The 15628-nt window shown below is 41.7% G+C and overlaps 1 protein-coding gene across 2 annotated transcripts in view; it reads left to right on the plus strand.

Annotated features, from left to right (window-relative positions):
• The window catches only part of CERKL (CERK like autophagy regulator), a 261424-nt gene that overhangs the window by 58105 nt on the left and 187691 nt on the right, over positions 1-15628 (plus strand). For both annotated transcript variants that reach the window (XM_085645188.1, XM_085645189.1), the window contains exons 2-3: positions 10766-11011; positions 14766-14897. In XM_085645188.1, coding sequence (XP_085501314.1) covers positions 10766-11011; positions 14766-14897 — 378 coding nt within the window. The remainder of the gene's footprint in view (positions 1-10765; positions 11012-14765; positions 14898-15628) is intronic.

A 15628-nucleotide genomic window follows, 5' to 3' on the forward strand; every position in this document is an offset into this window, starting at 1 on the left:
ATATTCCTCAATATCATGCAGGAAAAAAACTATTCCCACCGTGGCCCACCATTTTCTTCTTCACGCAGGCCGCCAGTGTAAAGGCTAATAGCATTCATGAGAAGGAGACTGAAGGAGAGTGTTTCAATGTTGGAATTGCTATATATATTGTCCTCCATCAGGATCAGAATGTCCCTAACGATTGACATTTTCTTACCAGTGTTATTGGTATTCAAGTCTCGGGATCACAATTGCTCTGAAGAGCTTCAGAAATAGGACGATGGAACAGATTTCCTTGGTACTGAATTATAGTTCTTTGCTTCCACCAATTGTGTTCTTCCCACTTGATGTGCAGTAAATAAGTTCCATTTTCTTTATTTCAGTAGAGAAGAATCACTCTGCTCTCCTTGTACTGACTGTGGTGCAGATCCCTGTAATGTTAACATCTTGTTTTCTTTTGCATCCTTGTGTCATTTGTTGACTTGACATTCGCATTGTCTTTTTTTTTTTTTTAAACATTGATTGGTCAGAGCATGAGATATTTTATACAATTCCCGGGGAACCACTGTTGCAAGATTTATAAATGAGGAAACTAGGTTCCGTTATTTGAAAGAAAGGTGAGCCATAGTGTTTCAAACAGGTCGAACGGTGATCAGCCATGTTAGATTGAGTTTTCTGAACTACCTGAATTGCCTGTAACTTTTTAGACATTTTTGAGGGAGTTGTGCTGAAAAGTCAATTTTTCACTGTTTTCCGTAAAGAATCTTGGAGTGGGTGAACTACTAACACACTTAGTGAGGGTCAAGTTTTCCCTGCACCCCATTTTGCACGTAAACATTTCATGACCGTCTCCTCTCAATCTATGCTCTATTTAGCAATTGCAAATGATTTTGTAAATTACTCTATTTGTAAATTTTTCAAATTTTTATCTGATGAAGGGGGGGCGCCAGACCCTCACTGAACACCCCTGGAAAAAGGCAGGGTCGCTCACTTCATGCAATTCACAGCAGTTTGTACATACCACCACTTACAAGGCTCATCAGGCACCAGAGAACTACTAGTGTGTTATGTCTCATTATGTCATGTCACTCCGATACAGTTTCAAGGCCCCTGGTTCTCAGTCTGCAAATAATTCCATATCAGGATCTTTTATCGATTTCCTTATGACTTAGTGAATACATTTTCCAGAACTTGTAGCATTTTTTTATTATATTAAACATAATGAGTAAAACATCAGATTTACTGTAAGGCACAGTACCGTAAAAGATAGTTTATGTGGCTCTTGCGCTATTTGTGTATTGAATGGGATTGAGCAGTAACTTTTATATTACAAGAACGCATCAAATAATGCAATAGTACATACTGCTCGCACCCTCCTTTCCCATCAATAGAGAGAAAGTCCACAAGTGGCCATCCTGAGGATCTGTAGAAGCTGTATGTCATGTTAATATAACTTGACAAAGCGCAACGAATCACCCAAAGGTATATGTCGCCACTCAGTCAGCACACAACAAACAACCAGAGAATAAACCAACCACGTTTTCAAATTTTTCTTAAATCTAATGAAATATGCGCAACAACGAAGATGGAAAGGCAGCTAATTCCAGGCAGTAGGGGCCGTGAAGGAGAAGGTTCTACTACCGTATCTAGAAGTGCAAACATGGGGTACATTCAGAAGCTCCTTATCACTAGATCTTAAAGTGCAGGAAGACCAATAGCAATGCAGTTTATCCTTTAGGCATAAAGGGGCATTATCCATCAAGAACTCAAGACAACAAGTCTTATAAAAGAGTCTTTCTGACAGGAAGCTATTGAAGATCTCTCAGAATAGGAACTGAGGGGGAGCCTGCCGAAAGATTACAAGCAAGGTAGGCAGCAATATTTTGCACCACCCGTAGCTAGACAGTAAAGTGTCATTAACTGCCATAAACAGAGATTACTGTAATTAAGGTGGCTTATAACCAAGGCCTGACCAGCTTTTTTCCTGACAAAAGATGGTAGCAAAGGAAAAATCCTCCTCAGAGGTCTCATAGATAGCGTCAAAACAAGAACCTCAAATTGCAACGGTGTGATTCTTCATGCAAAGTTACTGGTCCAGTTTCACACCCAGATTTTTTATGGCATGACTTGGAGATGGCGCTGCCCCAGCTTCGCAGGCCACCTGTAGGGGTCTAGAGGAGCTGAGCTTTTCCAAACCGCAAAATTTCAGCTGGAGACAATTAGCTGTAATCCAAGCTGCAATTTTCCTCAGGCAGTCTTGAAAATGGTGTTTAGCATTGTCAGTGTCTTGCCCCAGCAAAATGATCAGCTGAGTCTCGTCAGCATATGAGATTACATCAAAGCCACAAGTTTTAACAGTCTGGGCCAGGGGGGCACCCACTTGTTGATAGAAATACGCAATTTGAATGAACACAACATGATCTTTGAGTGTGGCTCTCTAAAAGGTTTGTGAGCCACAGAAGAGCATTTCCCCCGACACTGATCACCTGCAGTCTGCTGATCAATACTGCATGTAAAATGGTGTCGAAAGCCACCGAAAGGACTAACATCACAAGCATGGCAGGGAAACCAACATTCAAAATACAACGTATAGCATCCGTAACTGCCACCAGTGGGGTCTCTGTGCTATGAACGGCTCTGAATCCCAATTGGCAGGATCCAGAATCTTGTGGTCCTCCAAGAATGCCATAAGCTGTATATTAAAACAGCTTTCCAGCATTTTCACCATTAAATGTAGAAGAGATATGGGGTGACTGTTAGACAAACTATTTGAATCGGCATTCAATTTTTTCAGTATAGGGGAAACCAGCGCAGCCTTCCAAGCTAGTAGTATTTTGGCCAATTTAAGCGAGGGAATGAATAGCGAAAGAATAGAAGGGACAATCAAGGTTGTAAGATTCGCAGAGACTCTGAGGGTGAAAAGGTCTGCAGGTGAACCAGATTTGGCATTAATCAGTAGCGCCGGAATTTGGTCCAAGGTGCAAATTTGGAACCTATCTAGGTTCTCAAATGCAACCTTGGGAGGCAGACTTAAAAGGGTTCAGTTAATCTGAGTCTGGCTAGAAGGGAACTTCTGATAAATAGCTTTGATCTTATCCCCTAAAAAGTCTGCCGGAGAGTTGTATAGTTGTTGGGAGACTGGGGATATCCGAGATCCAGGCAGGAGGTTTTGTGAATTCGTTGAGCACTTTATAAAGCTCTTTGGTAAAATTACCTGCCTTCTTGATTCTGCCTGATATATAATTCCAAATCTGAATATGGTATTGGGATAATGGCAATTTGTAAGCAGCTCTGACAGCTGGGGTTTTAGTAGAGCGCTAGCGTCTCTCCAGCCTTTTGCAGCCAGCTTTCAGAGTAGTCCCTTCCATAGAAAACCATGGGGCATGTGGCCTGGAAGAGGTTTGCCTAGATTGTATGAGTGGAGCCATTTTGTCAAAGGCTGAAGTGAGAGCGTTATAATAGCTAGAATGCGCTTCGTTAATACCTGAATTAGGAGTCACAGCTCCCGGGCTGAATGTGTTTAAAAACCCATCTGAGATGGCATTCCAGGCTCGATATGCCTTAGGCCCCACAGTCGCCGGCTGATGCATGACATCCATCGTATCAATCTGAAACTTGATCAGATAGTGGTCTGTCCAAGTGAGAGGGAGAAGATCTTTGCTTTTTAAAAGTGTAGACGTAGGTGGATAACCTCTGGGCTAGTAACATCTTCCTCATGAAAATGTAAGCCACCCAGCAAAAGAAAATTGCTGGAGGACAATGTGAAAGGGGCAATACATTCAGCCAGAAGATGGCTGGAATTTTTCTTCATACCAGGAGGCCGGTAGATAAGAGCACCCTTCCAATGGAGACCAGGCGATAACTCTAATTTGAATACTCAGATTCCAGCCTACTCCTCTATGGAGGAGTCAATGATTTGAATCTTAGCTTAGTTCTGAAATGCAATGGCAACTCCCCCACCTGGTCTGTCTTCCCTATCCAGTCTAATTATCTGGTAATTATCAGGCAGTGAGACGAGGCATTTAACCAAGTCTCTCTAAAGAAACAAAAATCTGGAGTAGCAGAAGATAGAAGATCCCATATTTCAATTGCATGTTTCGGTAATGATCTAATGTTACAGTAAATGCCATGGGTAGGCATAAGGTGAGCATTCTGTTTGTAGTGTAATGACTGCTGACGTTTAAGTAAAATAAAAAGGATAACAAGGGGAACAAAATTATCCCTCACTTCGAGTGTGAAAGGAGTAGTAGAGCAAGAGAACTTGCACTTTCCACAGGACACCTGGCCCTCTGAGGTGGAAAACACAGGAGGCAGCTGTGAGGAGACCTGCAGGAAGCAATAACATTAGTGGATAGTAAAAGTAGCTCAGCAGCAGAATAACGACGTAAAATGGTCTTACCATGTTGAGAAAAAACTGCCTGCTCAACAGAGATGGGGTTCTGGCGACTGGCAACGTCCAGTAATTGACCGGCACAGATGGATTAGCATATGGTGCGCCGGTTGCACGCGCGCTGCACGCATCCGTGTCCTGCTACTAATTTTATAGGCCTAAATGAGGAGAACGTCTGAACCACTGACCTGTCAAAAGAGCAGCTAGTCAGTGGCAACCAGGAAGAGAGAATCCCCTCTCTCTCCGCATAATCGGTCGAAGCCACGGCAGACCACAGAGCACAGAAATATTAAAAGATACAAAATAGAGCACCCCCCTTCCCTAGAAATGTGGTGCAACACAAATAATTAAAATAGGTGCAAGTAGCAATAAAACGGCAGCCAAGTAGAGAAGGGAACACTTGCCGTGCACTGACAGCGTGTCCATGCCTTGCTGCTAATTTATAGGTTTAAACAGACATGCCAACCCTCCCGATTCAGGCGGGAGACTACCGATCTCAAGGCTAGTCCCCCGCCTCCCGATTCAAGCATCCAGAAGCCCGATTCCTCGGGGTTTCAGCTGACAGGGCTTGGTATTGTGTATCGTGCTAATTCTTCCAGCAATAGTCAGTGGCGATGCAGGGGCTCTAGAAGGGATGATAAACCAACAAAGCCTCATTAACAAGCGAATGGTCTTTTAAAGACCTGTGAAGTACTGGGGAGGCTGTGTGTGTGCCCGGGAAGCTGTTTCAGCCCGGGCTGCCACACACTGGGGAGGGGCGTGGGGGGGGGGGGGGTTGGTGTATGCACTGCCAGAAACCTGCCAGGCAAGTGCATAACACTTGCCTCACCCTCTCTCTGCCTGCCATTGCACTCCATGCTTCTGAAAGGTAAGAACAAGCATTTGCAATGCAATAGGTCTCGCATTATTTAAGTTTGAGCTATTGGCATTGCTAAATAATGCAACACCAATAGCTCAAACTGTAATAATGTGAGACCTATTGCATTGCAAATTCTTGTTAATTGTCTTTCAGCCACACTAGCAGTATTTTTATAAGTTGCCGGTAGACAGCGCATTTTGCATGGGTAGTGGGCCCAAATTTTCAAAATCATTTTTGCTTTAAAATCTTATCAGATTAAAGCTTTTATATACTATCTGTTTGATTTTTGCTGTAGTTTGTGTTCTGCCTGGAAAGCATTGAAGCGTCTCCACTTGCTGAACTCTCAAGTGCGAAGCGAAACCAACCGCCGCAATTGAGAGGGGATGGGGGGTTGAGGAAAGCAGCATCGAATACAGTCAGTTGCATTTGGTGGTATTGTAATAGGAACATAACCAAAGTAGGAAGCACTATTGAAGTGCTTAAACATAAAGAAGTGGGGTGGGGGAGACGGGAGAAAAAACAGATAGGGGTATGAGGGTGAGACAGAAGAAGCAGAAGGGATGGGGCAGATAAGATGTGCGTGTGTGAAAGTAATCGCGATCACATCAAAGCGGCCGTGCGGCCCGCGAAAGTGAAAGCAAACGAGTGCTTTCAGGCCTATGTCATCCTTGCTCAGCTGTCGATATAAACCCAGCCCGCTAGTTTTTTATACCTTGCGCAATAATTTTACTTTAAGTTTCGGTTTCAATTCTCCGTTGCCGATCTGGGTAATAAAGCTTTCTAGTTTGGGATGTTTCAAACGTGCTGGGTCCATACGCACAACATGTTCATGCAGATGCATAACTCAGCCTCCAATTTAACGTGTGTTGTTAATAAAAACGTTGTGGCGCTGTGTGGTGTCCTGTGGCATGTTCACTAATGTGATACAACAGTGCGCCCTGAGCGTCACATTAACAATGGGATAATCTGACGCGTGACACAAAAAGTAGCTGAAAGCGGGCACACATTGTTCATGCTTCATTAGGCATGCGCTGTGTCTGAGAGTGCTGCGTTACAGGCAGGATTTTTTTTACCTCCTCCATCTCATGCTAACGTCGCCGTTAGAAGTACAGACAGCAGCAGAATGTTCTCTGGGTCGTCTCTCAGGTGAGCATTGAGAACTCCTCGTCCTTAAGCGCGGAGCGCTTTTGAGGATAGCGCAATTTAAGAACAACAAGGAGCTTTCGATTCTTAGTGTAGACAAAGTTCCCGTTTGAGAGTTCTGGACACAAAACTGGCGTGAAGTTCTGAGGCATTGGGTGTGGGCGGCCTGATGAGACGTTCGAGGGCGCCACATGTGGTAGCAGGGCTCTGTGTTTTGTTAATTGTAATGGCGGATTTAAGGGGGAAGAAAAGTGAGTTTTCTCTGCATGCATAATAAACAGGCCAATGGCGGAGCGCTTTTGAGGATAGCGCAATTTAAGAACTTTAATTTAACAAGGAGCTTTCAATTCTTAGTGTAGACAAAGCTCCCGTTTGAGAGTTCTGGACACAAAACTGGCGTGAAGTTCTGAGGCATTGGGTGTGGGCGGCCTGATGAGACGTTCGAGGGCGCCACATGTGGTAGCAGGGCTCTGTGTTTTGTTAATTGTAATGGCGGATTTAAGGGGGAAGAAAAGTGAGTTTTCTCTGCATGCATAATAAACAGGCCAATGAGCGTCTGTTGGCTGCTGACGGGGGTGTGTGTGGGGGGGGTGGAGGGGTGGTGTTTTGTAGCTAAGAGGAAGGGGTCACATCAAAGCGGCCGTGCGGCCCGCGAAAGTGAAAGCAAACGAGTGCTTTCAGGCCTCCAAATGGTGCGCGCACCCGGCCGACGCACATGCACTGTATTTGGAGGCCTGAAAAGCCACTGTTTGCACTTCCAAAACTCGCTTACTATAAGTCTCGCCAGAGCAGCGCTAAAGCGCTGTCTCAGGCGAGACCTAAAAAAGTGTGCATTTGTGTTTCAAATGTCCGATCCTGCAGCAGCACACTTCCAAAGCCCACACATGACAGTAACCCGATTCAAGGCCCCATTCTCCCGATTTTTTCGAAAAAATCTCCCACTTTGCTCTTCTGAAATGTTGGCATGTATGGGTTTAAAATGCGTAGAGGGTCTGAACCGCCGACCTGCCAAAAGGGCAGCGGATCAGTGGCCACCAGGAAGAGAGAAGCCCCGCTCTCTCCGCATATTCGGTCGAAGCCACTGCAAACCAGAGAGCACAGAAATATTAAAAGATACGAATTAGAGCACCCCCTTCCCTAAAAATGTGGCGCAACACAAACAATTAAAATAGGTGCAAGTAGTAATAAAACGGGAGCCCAGTAAGGAAGGTAACACCGGCAGTTCAGTGCGGTAGCAAAGAACAAGGGGCCAAATGTACTACTCTTTTTAGCGGACACAAACGTGAAATTGGCTTTTTAGCGACTGCTAAAAAGGGTTGTGGTATGACCTATTACTGACTCGCAAAATAGGGTTCGCTTTTAGGAAGGGACGTGCCATGGGCGTCCCTTCCTAATAGCGAGTCACAGAGGGCTGTACGATTGTTTTGCGACTGCAAATGCAGTCTCAAAAAAGTTGCAGTTACCACCTACTTAAGTAGGTGGTAAGCCAGACCCCTTCCCCTTTGTGAATGTATGCAAAAATATTTTTTAAGAGTGGACCACTGTTTGCCCTTAAAAAATGAAAAGAAAATGTTTAATTTTTTTCTTTTAAAATCACCCTGTTTTTCTTTAAAAAAAACGGGCTGCATTTGAAAAAAAAACTTGCTTTATTTAAAAAGCAAACACAGACATGGTGGTCTGCTGTCCCCAGCAGGCCAATATCCCTGTGATATGTGAAATTCCTAAGGGGTTGGAAATTGCGATCTACCCTATTAATATTCTCGAGGTAGGTCTTTAGCGACCCCATTAAGAATCGCAAACAGTGACTGAGACACTGTTGTACATTCCATTGTGGGAGTCGCAAAAGTTTGCAATTCGCGACTCGCAAAATGGAAGGGTCGTAAATCTGGCCCAAGATTCATTGTTCACCAGTATGACTTGAGCACTGTTACAAAGTCAAAGTTAAAGTAGCAAACATCAAACTTGAATCACTTAAGTATCTAAAACCAAAAAGATGAATAACAATGACAATACTCTTGCTCTGACCAGCACAGATGGCAGAACAAATTTTGAGCTCGCCTTATCGTAACACCATAGCAAATCTAATTATTTCCAGCTACTGAGTCATCCCAAGAACCACACATTCATAGTTGTAGTAAGCATTGACAAGCTTCTTTGAATGTGAGATGTGCTCTGTATACAGATATCTTCTATGAATATATAAAACTCATACATATATAATGCTGATACCACATACAAACCCAAGCAAGTTATTCACTGCCAAATGAGATACATGGTATATGTATGAATATGCCCTTATGAGAAAACATATGTGGGCAGCCCCACGCGGACATTAAACGTAAGAATCTGAGGGCACATGGTGTTGTACACCACTGTGATGCTAGGTACTCTATTCATTATAATGAAAAGAATGACCTATCTGGGGACCTCAGTGTCACGTTTTAAGCTGTGAATAGTATCATAGCTGCTGCTGAGCTACAGATGTTACGTGGATCTGAAACGCTTTCTGTTTGTGTTATGCTGTTAAATCATTTTTTAAATGTAGTTTATCAAATCTTATCACCCATGATAGCCACTCTCTCTCCATTCTTACAAGACATGATGAGTTTTTGTACTGTAAGTAAATTATAATGTCGCTATAATGAAATATTATGTTGATATAATTAAATATGGTGAGTATATACTGACTCTTTCTTGGACTTTTATATTCAAGCCATTTTCACTTTCTTCTACAACAGTATATAATTTAACAATATTTTGTTGCCACCACCATTTTGTCTTTTGCTTGTGCGCTTGATGTATCACATAATCTGCAAGCTCAACTTTTCTGCACGTTGTCTTGGCATGTTCTAATCATGGGCGAGTGGTTCCTTACAAGCATAGCTAATAGGCAGTACACCTAATGACATTTTTCTTTCCAAACTTAAGATCACATCTTGCACTAGTTGGTGACAAGGATTAATTACATTGTATTCTCTCAACATGCAGAATCCCTATTGCATTGGTAATATGACAGCACCTTGCTATGGTGGCAAAATGGCGTTGGCTATGTAGTCTTTGTGAAATGATGTAACATGGATAAGATGATGTAAGCACGCTTTTTCATAATTGTTTGCACATACGCTCTGCCTTTAAAAGTCTGGATTTTTTCAAGGATGAGGCATGTTTTGGTGGGATATTTAAATCAAGTGACCTTCAAGTACTACCAGACTGGGAATTCATAGTAAAGCATCCACATAATCCAACAACCTAGTAGCTGGAAGCCGTTTATTAACTGTAACTTGGTTGATGTGCAGCTTATGCTTTGTTGCATACACTGATTTTGAACAAGACGTTTCAGTTTGATTAAAAATGCACACCTGGGGCAGCAGTGGGTTCACTAGGTTCAAGTAATTTTGCATGAAGTTAGTAAATGTTTTTTTTTGTAATTTTTCATAAATATATATGCAATGAGAGTGCATGATTTTGACTACTCTTGCCTTTTATACTTTTGGGGTAAGATTTAGAAACACTGGGTTTATTTTAGGAGATCGTAGTTATTTTTGTACTTTGATCAACACCTGGAACCTCTGTCGCTGATGGCCTTTTTCAAAGAACTGCTTTAGTGACCTGCTTTACCCTTTTTTATGTATCAGTCTGATGGGTTTTGCCTATTCTGGAAGTATTGGGGATGCTTGCTGAGAGTGTTAAACACTACATCCAACCCAAAATCATGATCCTACATCGGAGATCACCCCATAAAGCCTTTGACCTTCTGTAACGGACAAGGTAATTCATGTTTGACCTTCTTGATTAACAGTTTGGCAATAGTTCTTCTAGTGATTCCTCCCACCATCCCAGGCGCACCTCCTGAAGCTTGTGGGTCATTGCTTATGAATTATTGAAGACACCGCTGGCCTGATTGAAAAAACAGTTTTTTAGGACCTTACCAGGTAGTCCTTGTTCCACATAACATCATCTTCCATCTTGCCACATGATACTGGCAAAAAATAAAACTACTAAAGTAGGTACACTAATAACAAGAAACTACTCCAATTACAAGCGTATGTGCATTTGTAATTGGTGTCTTGAAGGTATGCAAAAAACATAAATGCTGTTTAAAAGTACTGTTTCCACAAAGTTTATACAACGTTGTTTATCCCTGATGGGGTCCTCATGGGCCGTGTCCTAAAAAGATGTGCAGTTCGAAAGAAAAAATTAGAAACTTTGGTAACCCTTTGACCTTGATCCTCTTCTACTATGATTGAATCCCACATGCATTGGTCATTTAATTTAAATTATCAAACCATCACAGTAAAGTATTTCATTATCTTAAATTAAATCACTACATTAATTTAATAATGTTGCTTCTAGAAACATTATTGTAATGTTGTTCTTTTCTTTTCTCGGTTCAGGTGAGGATCTCAATTTAGATCCCCAACAGAAAGAGGAGTTTTTGGACTTAAAAGATATGTTTGCTGTGAAAATGAAGCGTCGTTGTTGTGCTGGAAAACACAAAGGTGGAACTTTGTTGGGTATCACAATTTTTATATGCCTAAGAAAAGGACACAATAAATTAAAGGATTCAGCCTTCGATCTTGGCAACACAAGTGAAGACCACTGCAATGTATGGTTCAAACAGTTGAAAGAAATTTTAAGTGGTGAGTATTAACTCAATGCTTCCTGTATCTGCTGTGACCCCATCAATATATGATGCATTATATTTATATCTGAGGCATACCTATGAAGGATATCCTTCCAATGATACTTTGTATATGTCTTATGTTTGCTAATAAGTCTTGATGTTTTAAGGGTGTACAGTCTATTGCCCCCTATCCTAAAGATAAAAATGCTCTTTCACTTCCCTGACAATTATGACATTTGCCTGTGCATTGTATCCAAAATAAAACTCAACACTGACAACATTGATAATTTAATTTTGAGATGAGCAGTGTCCAAATTCTCAAGACAAGTAGCTGGTTAATCCCCGAGCCACACCCTAAATTAGAAACATAGTTTTTTTAATGACAATCATGGTGTTTTAAGAAGTCCCATTTATATGGGTGTGTGAAGATCGCATTTGTGTAATTCTGCAGAATTTTAGAAAGTCTGCGCAAACTTACGCGAAATGCAAAACTGCCATTTAGTGCTACATTTTGGTGTAAAATTCATTCTCGTGTCTGTTTTGAATTCAAGGACACATATCTCACAAAAAAATGGGCAAAAATACAAGCACCACAAACAGAAGCAGCTCAAATTCTGGTTGCTTGCTTAGTTCCTTTGCACTCAGTCTAAATATTTGCTACAAGTGCAATGTCATTATACATCGTGGCATAAAAGTGTAATTACTTGAATTTCGGGTTACAAGCATAAAACACAAGTACTGAAATTAGGAAAGAGTATGGCAGCATAATTTAAATTTCAGGAGGGCCTTTTTAATCACATCATCAAGATTTTGACTCTGTTAGGTGTATCTTTAGAACAGCAGTTGTAAATATCTTTCTTGTTACGAGATCATAAACCCAATTGTACTTGAGCAAAGTGGAAGAGATGGTTAGTTCATGCACAAATGTTGGACCTGTGCCGTGCCAGGCTAAGATCCGAAGCCCTATTGTTTGCCAATTACATCTTATTGGCCTCAAAGATACTCTATGCTCTACATAGGCTATTGGATACATATGATGGGTTCTTCAGACAATAGGGTTTGGTTAACAACGCCGCTGAAACCAAGTTGATGATGTTTAGACCGCATTAAGATTTTAATAATAGCTTCAAGTTGATCTTAAAGGCTAAGCCTGGGACAAACAATTCCTGGGATGTGGCAATATGGTACAGTTTATTTATTGGGTAGTACTTCACTCTTGCTGCATGTTGCAGTGTGTCTGCAGCAAAAGGTCAGGAGATTGCTCTTCATTGGTTGGTTTCTTTACATTTTGTCCATCGTGTCACATTATCATGTTCCTTGATCCAGTTGGCAACAGTTGGCAAAACCTTGTTGATAGCAATGCGTTGCCATCCCATTGAACTTTGTCTCGGCCTTACTGATGGTCCAGTTGAAACTCCACAAGTGTTGCAAGGAACAGCCAGTAAAAGTAGGTGGGCGCAAATTAGTGTTTCCGAGTGGTACGCCTATTGGAAATGATGTGAGCTCACATATTGTGATGGGTAACAGTCCTGTGCACCTTGTGAAACACATTAGGAGAGAGTGTGGGTAGAGGAGGGTTTTTGGTACGAAGGCAGGGAGTGCAGTGCTTGTCATACTATACCATGACATTCTGACACCTCCCTGATCTTGCCACAGTGCATGACTGATGAGCCAGTTTAGTCTGCAACATGGCACCATCCCCACTGATGAAAGAGTATGGGAGCCATACCATTGTTACCCAAGGGCTGATTGTTGAAAGAGTGATGGTATTTTACACCTTTAATGTGTTGCCACATTTCACAAATTTGTGATAATCTGCAGGGTTGAGGCAAATAACAGTCGGCAGAAGATTGGAAACTGTATCAGGGACAGAAGGAGAGGAGTGGCAGGAGACTGGCTAGTCAAGGTTTATTCGGAAGATTTTAAGTAGGGTGTGACATGGAGTTGAAGTAACAGGGACCGTTGAAGTAGGATCTTTTTTTTTTTAGAACACTGTGGTTTCTGCTGCTTATGGGGGTTTCAGATGGCTAGGTTATGCCCAGTCGGAAACATTGCGATTTTACATGCACACATTTCTAAAGGTGCTTTCTTTTTGCACATGATGACTTTTGACACACAATTGCTTGCATGACAGTGCAGGATTAGTTTCTCTCAAACCCCATTGCTTACAATACCACTTCATAAGTACACTATCACGACAACTTGAACAGTCAGTACAAGGCCTGAACACACATTAAGCAAATTATGTTGTTTAATGTTGTCGATAAGATGACGACGCAATCACAGATACAATAAACAATGTCAGCTTGGCTAAAACTTCGACACAGAAATATGAATTCTGTTGTTATAAATACACACATTCTTCCACACTCCAATTATAGAGGAGCACTCTGCTGTCATTGCGAGGCCATCGTGATCGTCGGAGTCTCAGGCCAGCTGGTTCCTGTTTGCCCTCTGCGAGGAGGGATGTCCAACTTGTGACCAAGACAGGACCTGCATACCTTGCCTTTAGGTAATGGGGATTTAGATAATCCAATAGGGGATTCTTAGTAGAACACCAACCCTAGGCAACTAGGTTTGGGTACGCTTAGTAGGAGTACACCATATACAGTATATATATATGCCAGCATATATATACTGTTTTTAGCATGATGGTGTAATCGTTCATTCTTTTCACTGTCCTTGTATTGCTAATCACTTTTGTCTGCTTCTGTCTATTAATCAATGCAGCATATATATATTTTATACAAGAATCAAAATGGTTCATTAAATATTGAAAACACCCCTTTGTGTATTCCTTGTATATCTCTCTGAGTGAGCACGAGTGACTGAGCAAAATGGTTTTAGATCTGTTACCACAATCTCTTTGGAGCTGGAGTTGCCAAGTTCTGAGGTTGCACAAACCATCTGCTACCTATTTAGGGTTAGGGATACTTATGGTGACACTGTGAGCTAACAGGTCTATAGGCCAACATATATTGAGGGGGTGCATGGAATCAGTCAGGCACCATCCCAACATTTATGTTGTCCAACAAACGAACAGTTCCTACTGAAAGGTGGAAACCGTACAACAGGGGGTGTATGATGATCTGTAAATGCTTCTGCTTGTTGAATCCCGGTGGATTCTCCTTCCCACACTTCTTAATTTGACACTTCTTTTTCACTTCTCCTGCTGTGAGCTGGCCACCCTAATGGCGTAGCATTCATAAGATCTGTGAGATGCTGCCAGATGGCCTACCACTCTACGGCACAGAGGTTGTAAGGAGACAGAATTAACTAAATCAACACTGTGTTGTTTGCTGGAAAGCTCTGAACCGTCTAGAATTTTACCTTGGAACTACCCAAAGATGTGGTGATGCCCTATCAACCATAGATTGTGTGGTACACAAGCACCAAATAACAATATTTCCCTGATTTACTCATCATGTTTCTCTGCAAAATTTATTTTCCTTATGAATCTTTTTGGCTTCACTGGATGTCTTCTGTGTGGTGGACACTGGAGCTGTACAGGAAGATGTCCACAGAGCCAACACATCTTATATGATTGTGTGTTGTGTTTATAATTAGGCTTGTTTGTGCCTTGTTTGCTCATTGCAAACCCATGATATATTAGACCTTATACCAAGTGCCAGGACAGAATCTTCATGCTGCATTGCCCAACTGTATATTTTATTGTGAATTATTGCCAAGGGGTTTTTGTACTGTTAATATCTTAGGATGTGACAAGCAGTCCATATCAAATGCTTTATAATGTCCAACTTATTTTTTAGGATTTCCAAACAGACCAAAATCTTTAAAAATAATAATTAACCCGCACAGCCATAAACGAGAAGCTCCCAGGGTCTACTCCGAAGAAGTTGAACCTCTCTTTAAGCTTGCCGACATTCAGACTGATGTTAAAAGTAAGTTACTTTTCTAAATTCAATTAATGGACTGCGTTAGAAACCTGTAGCTGAGCAACAAAGATAGTCTGAATTTTCAGGTAATCCTGCTGGGCTTTCTGTGCCTATATATAGCTCAGTACATCAGGTTACACACCTCCTCCTGCCCTTGTGCATCATACCCAATGCCTGGAAAGGTTGAGCAGTTTTCCACTGAAACGTCTGCACTGCTAGTAAGCACATCATCAGCTCATTTCTAAAACAAAAGCGAATCTGGAAATGTATAGCCATTTAAAAAAAAAAAAACGATTTGTGTTTTGTTTTCGAAACTGCTCAATGCTTAAACAGATAATTGCTGTCCATTAGCATCACTTCGCCTACTCTCACCGCTGGTGGTTAAGTTGCTCTGTTGAATTTCATATTTTGATACATTTAATTTGTTAAGTATTTTACTTGTACCATGGTATTGGATGTGAACAACACGAATACACCTTGCGACTCATTCCCAATCGTGTACCATTCTTGACATTATATAAACCCTAAGCATGCATATGCCTTGAAAGCATTGTGTGCATTTTGCAGCAAAATCTGTTAGGTCTTTGCAGAAGCCAGGTGACTCTTGAGGTCCTGTGGTTTTAACCTTAATAGCAAAGCACTTCAACTCTGGACGGTTCAAAGGATTGCTATGCTTTCTAGAATTCTCCCTGGTTAAAATTCTTGGAAAACTATTTCCCATCCTTAAACTACAACAG

This window comes from Triturus cristatus, chromosome 3_1 (assembly GCF_964204655.1).
Source record: "Triturus cristatus chromosome 3_1, aTriCri1.1, whole genome shotgun sequence".
Lineage (NCBI taxonomy): Eukaryota > Metazoa > Chordata > Amphibia > Caudata > Salamandridae > Triturus > Triturus cristatus.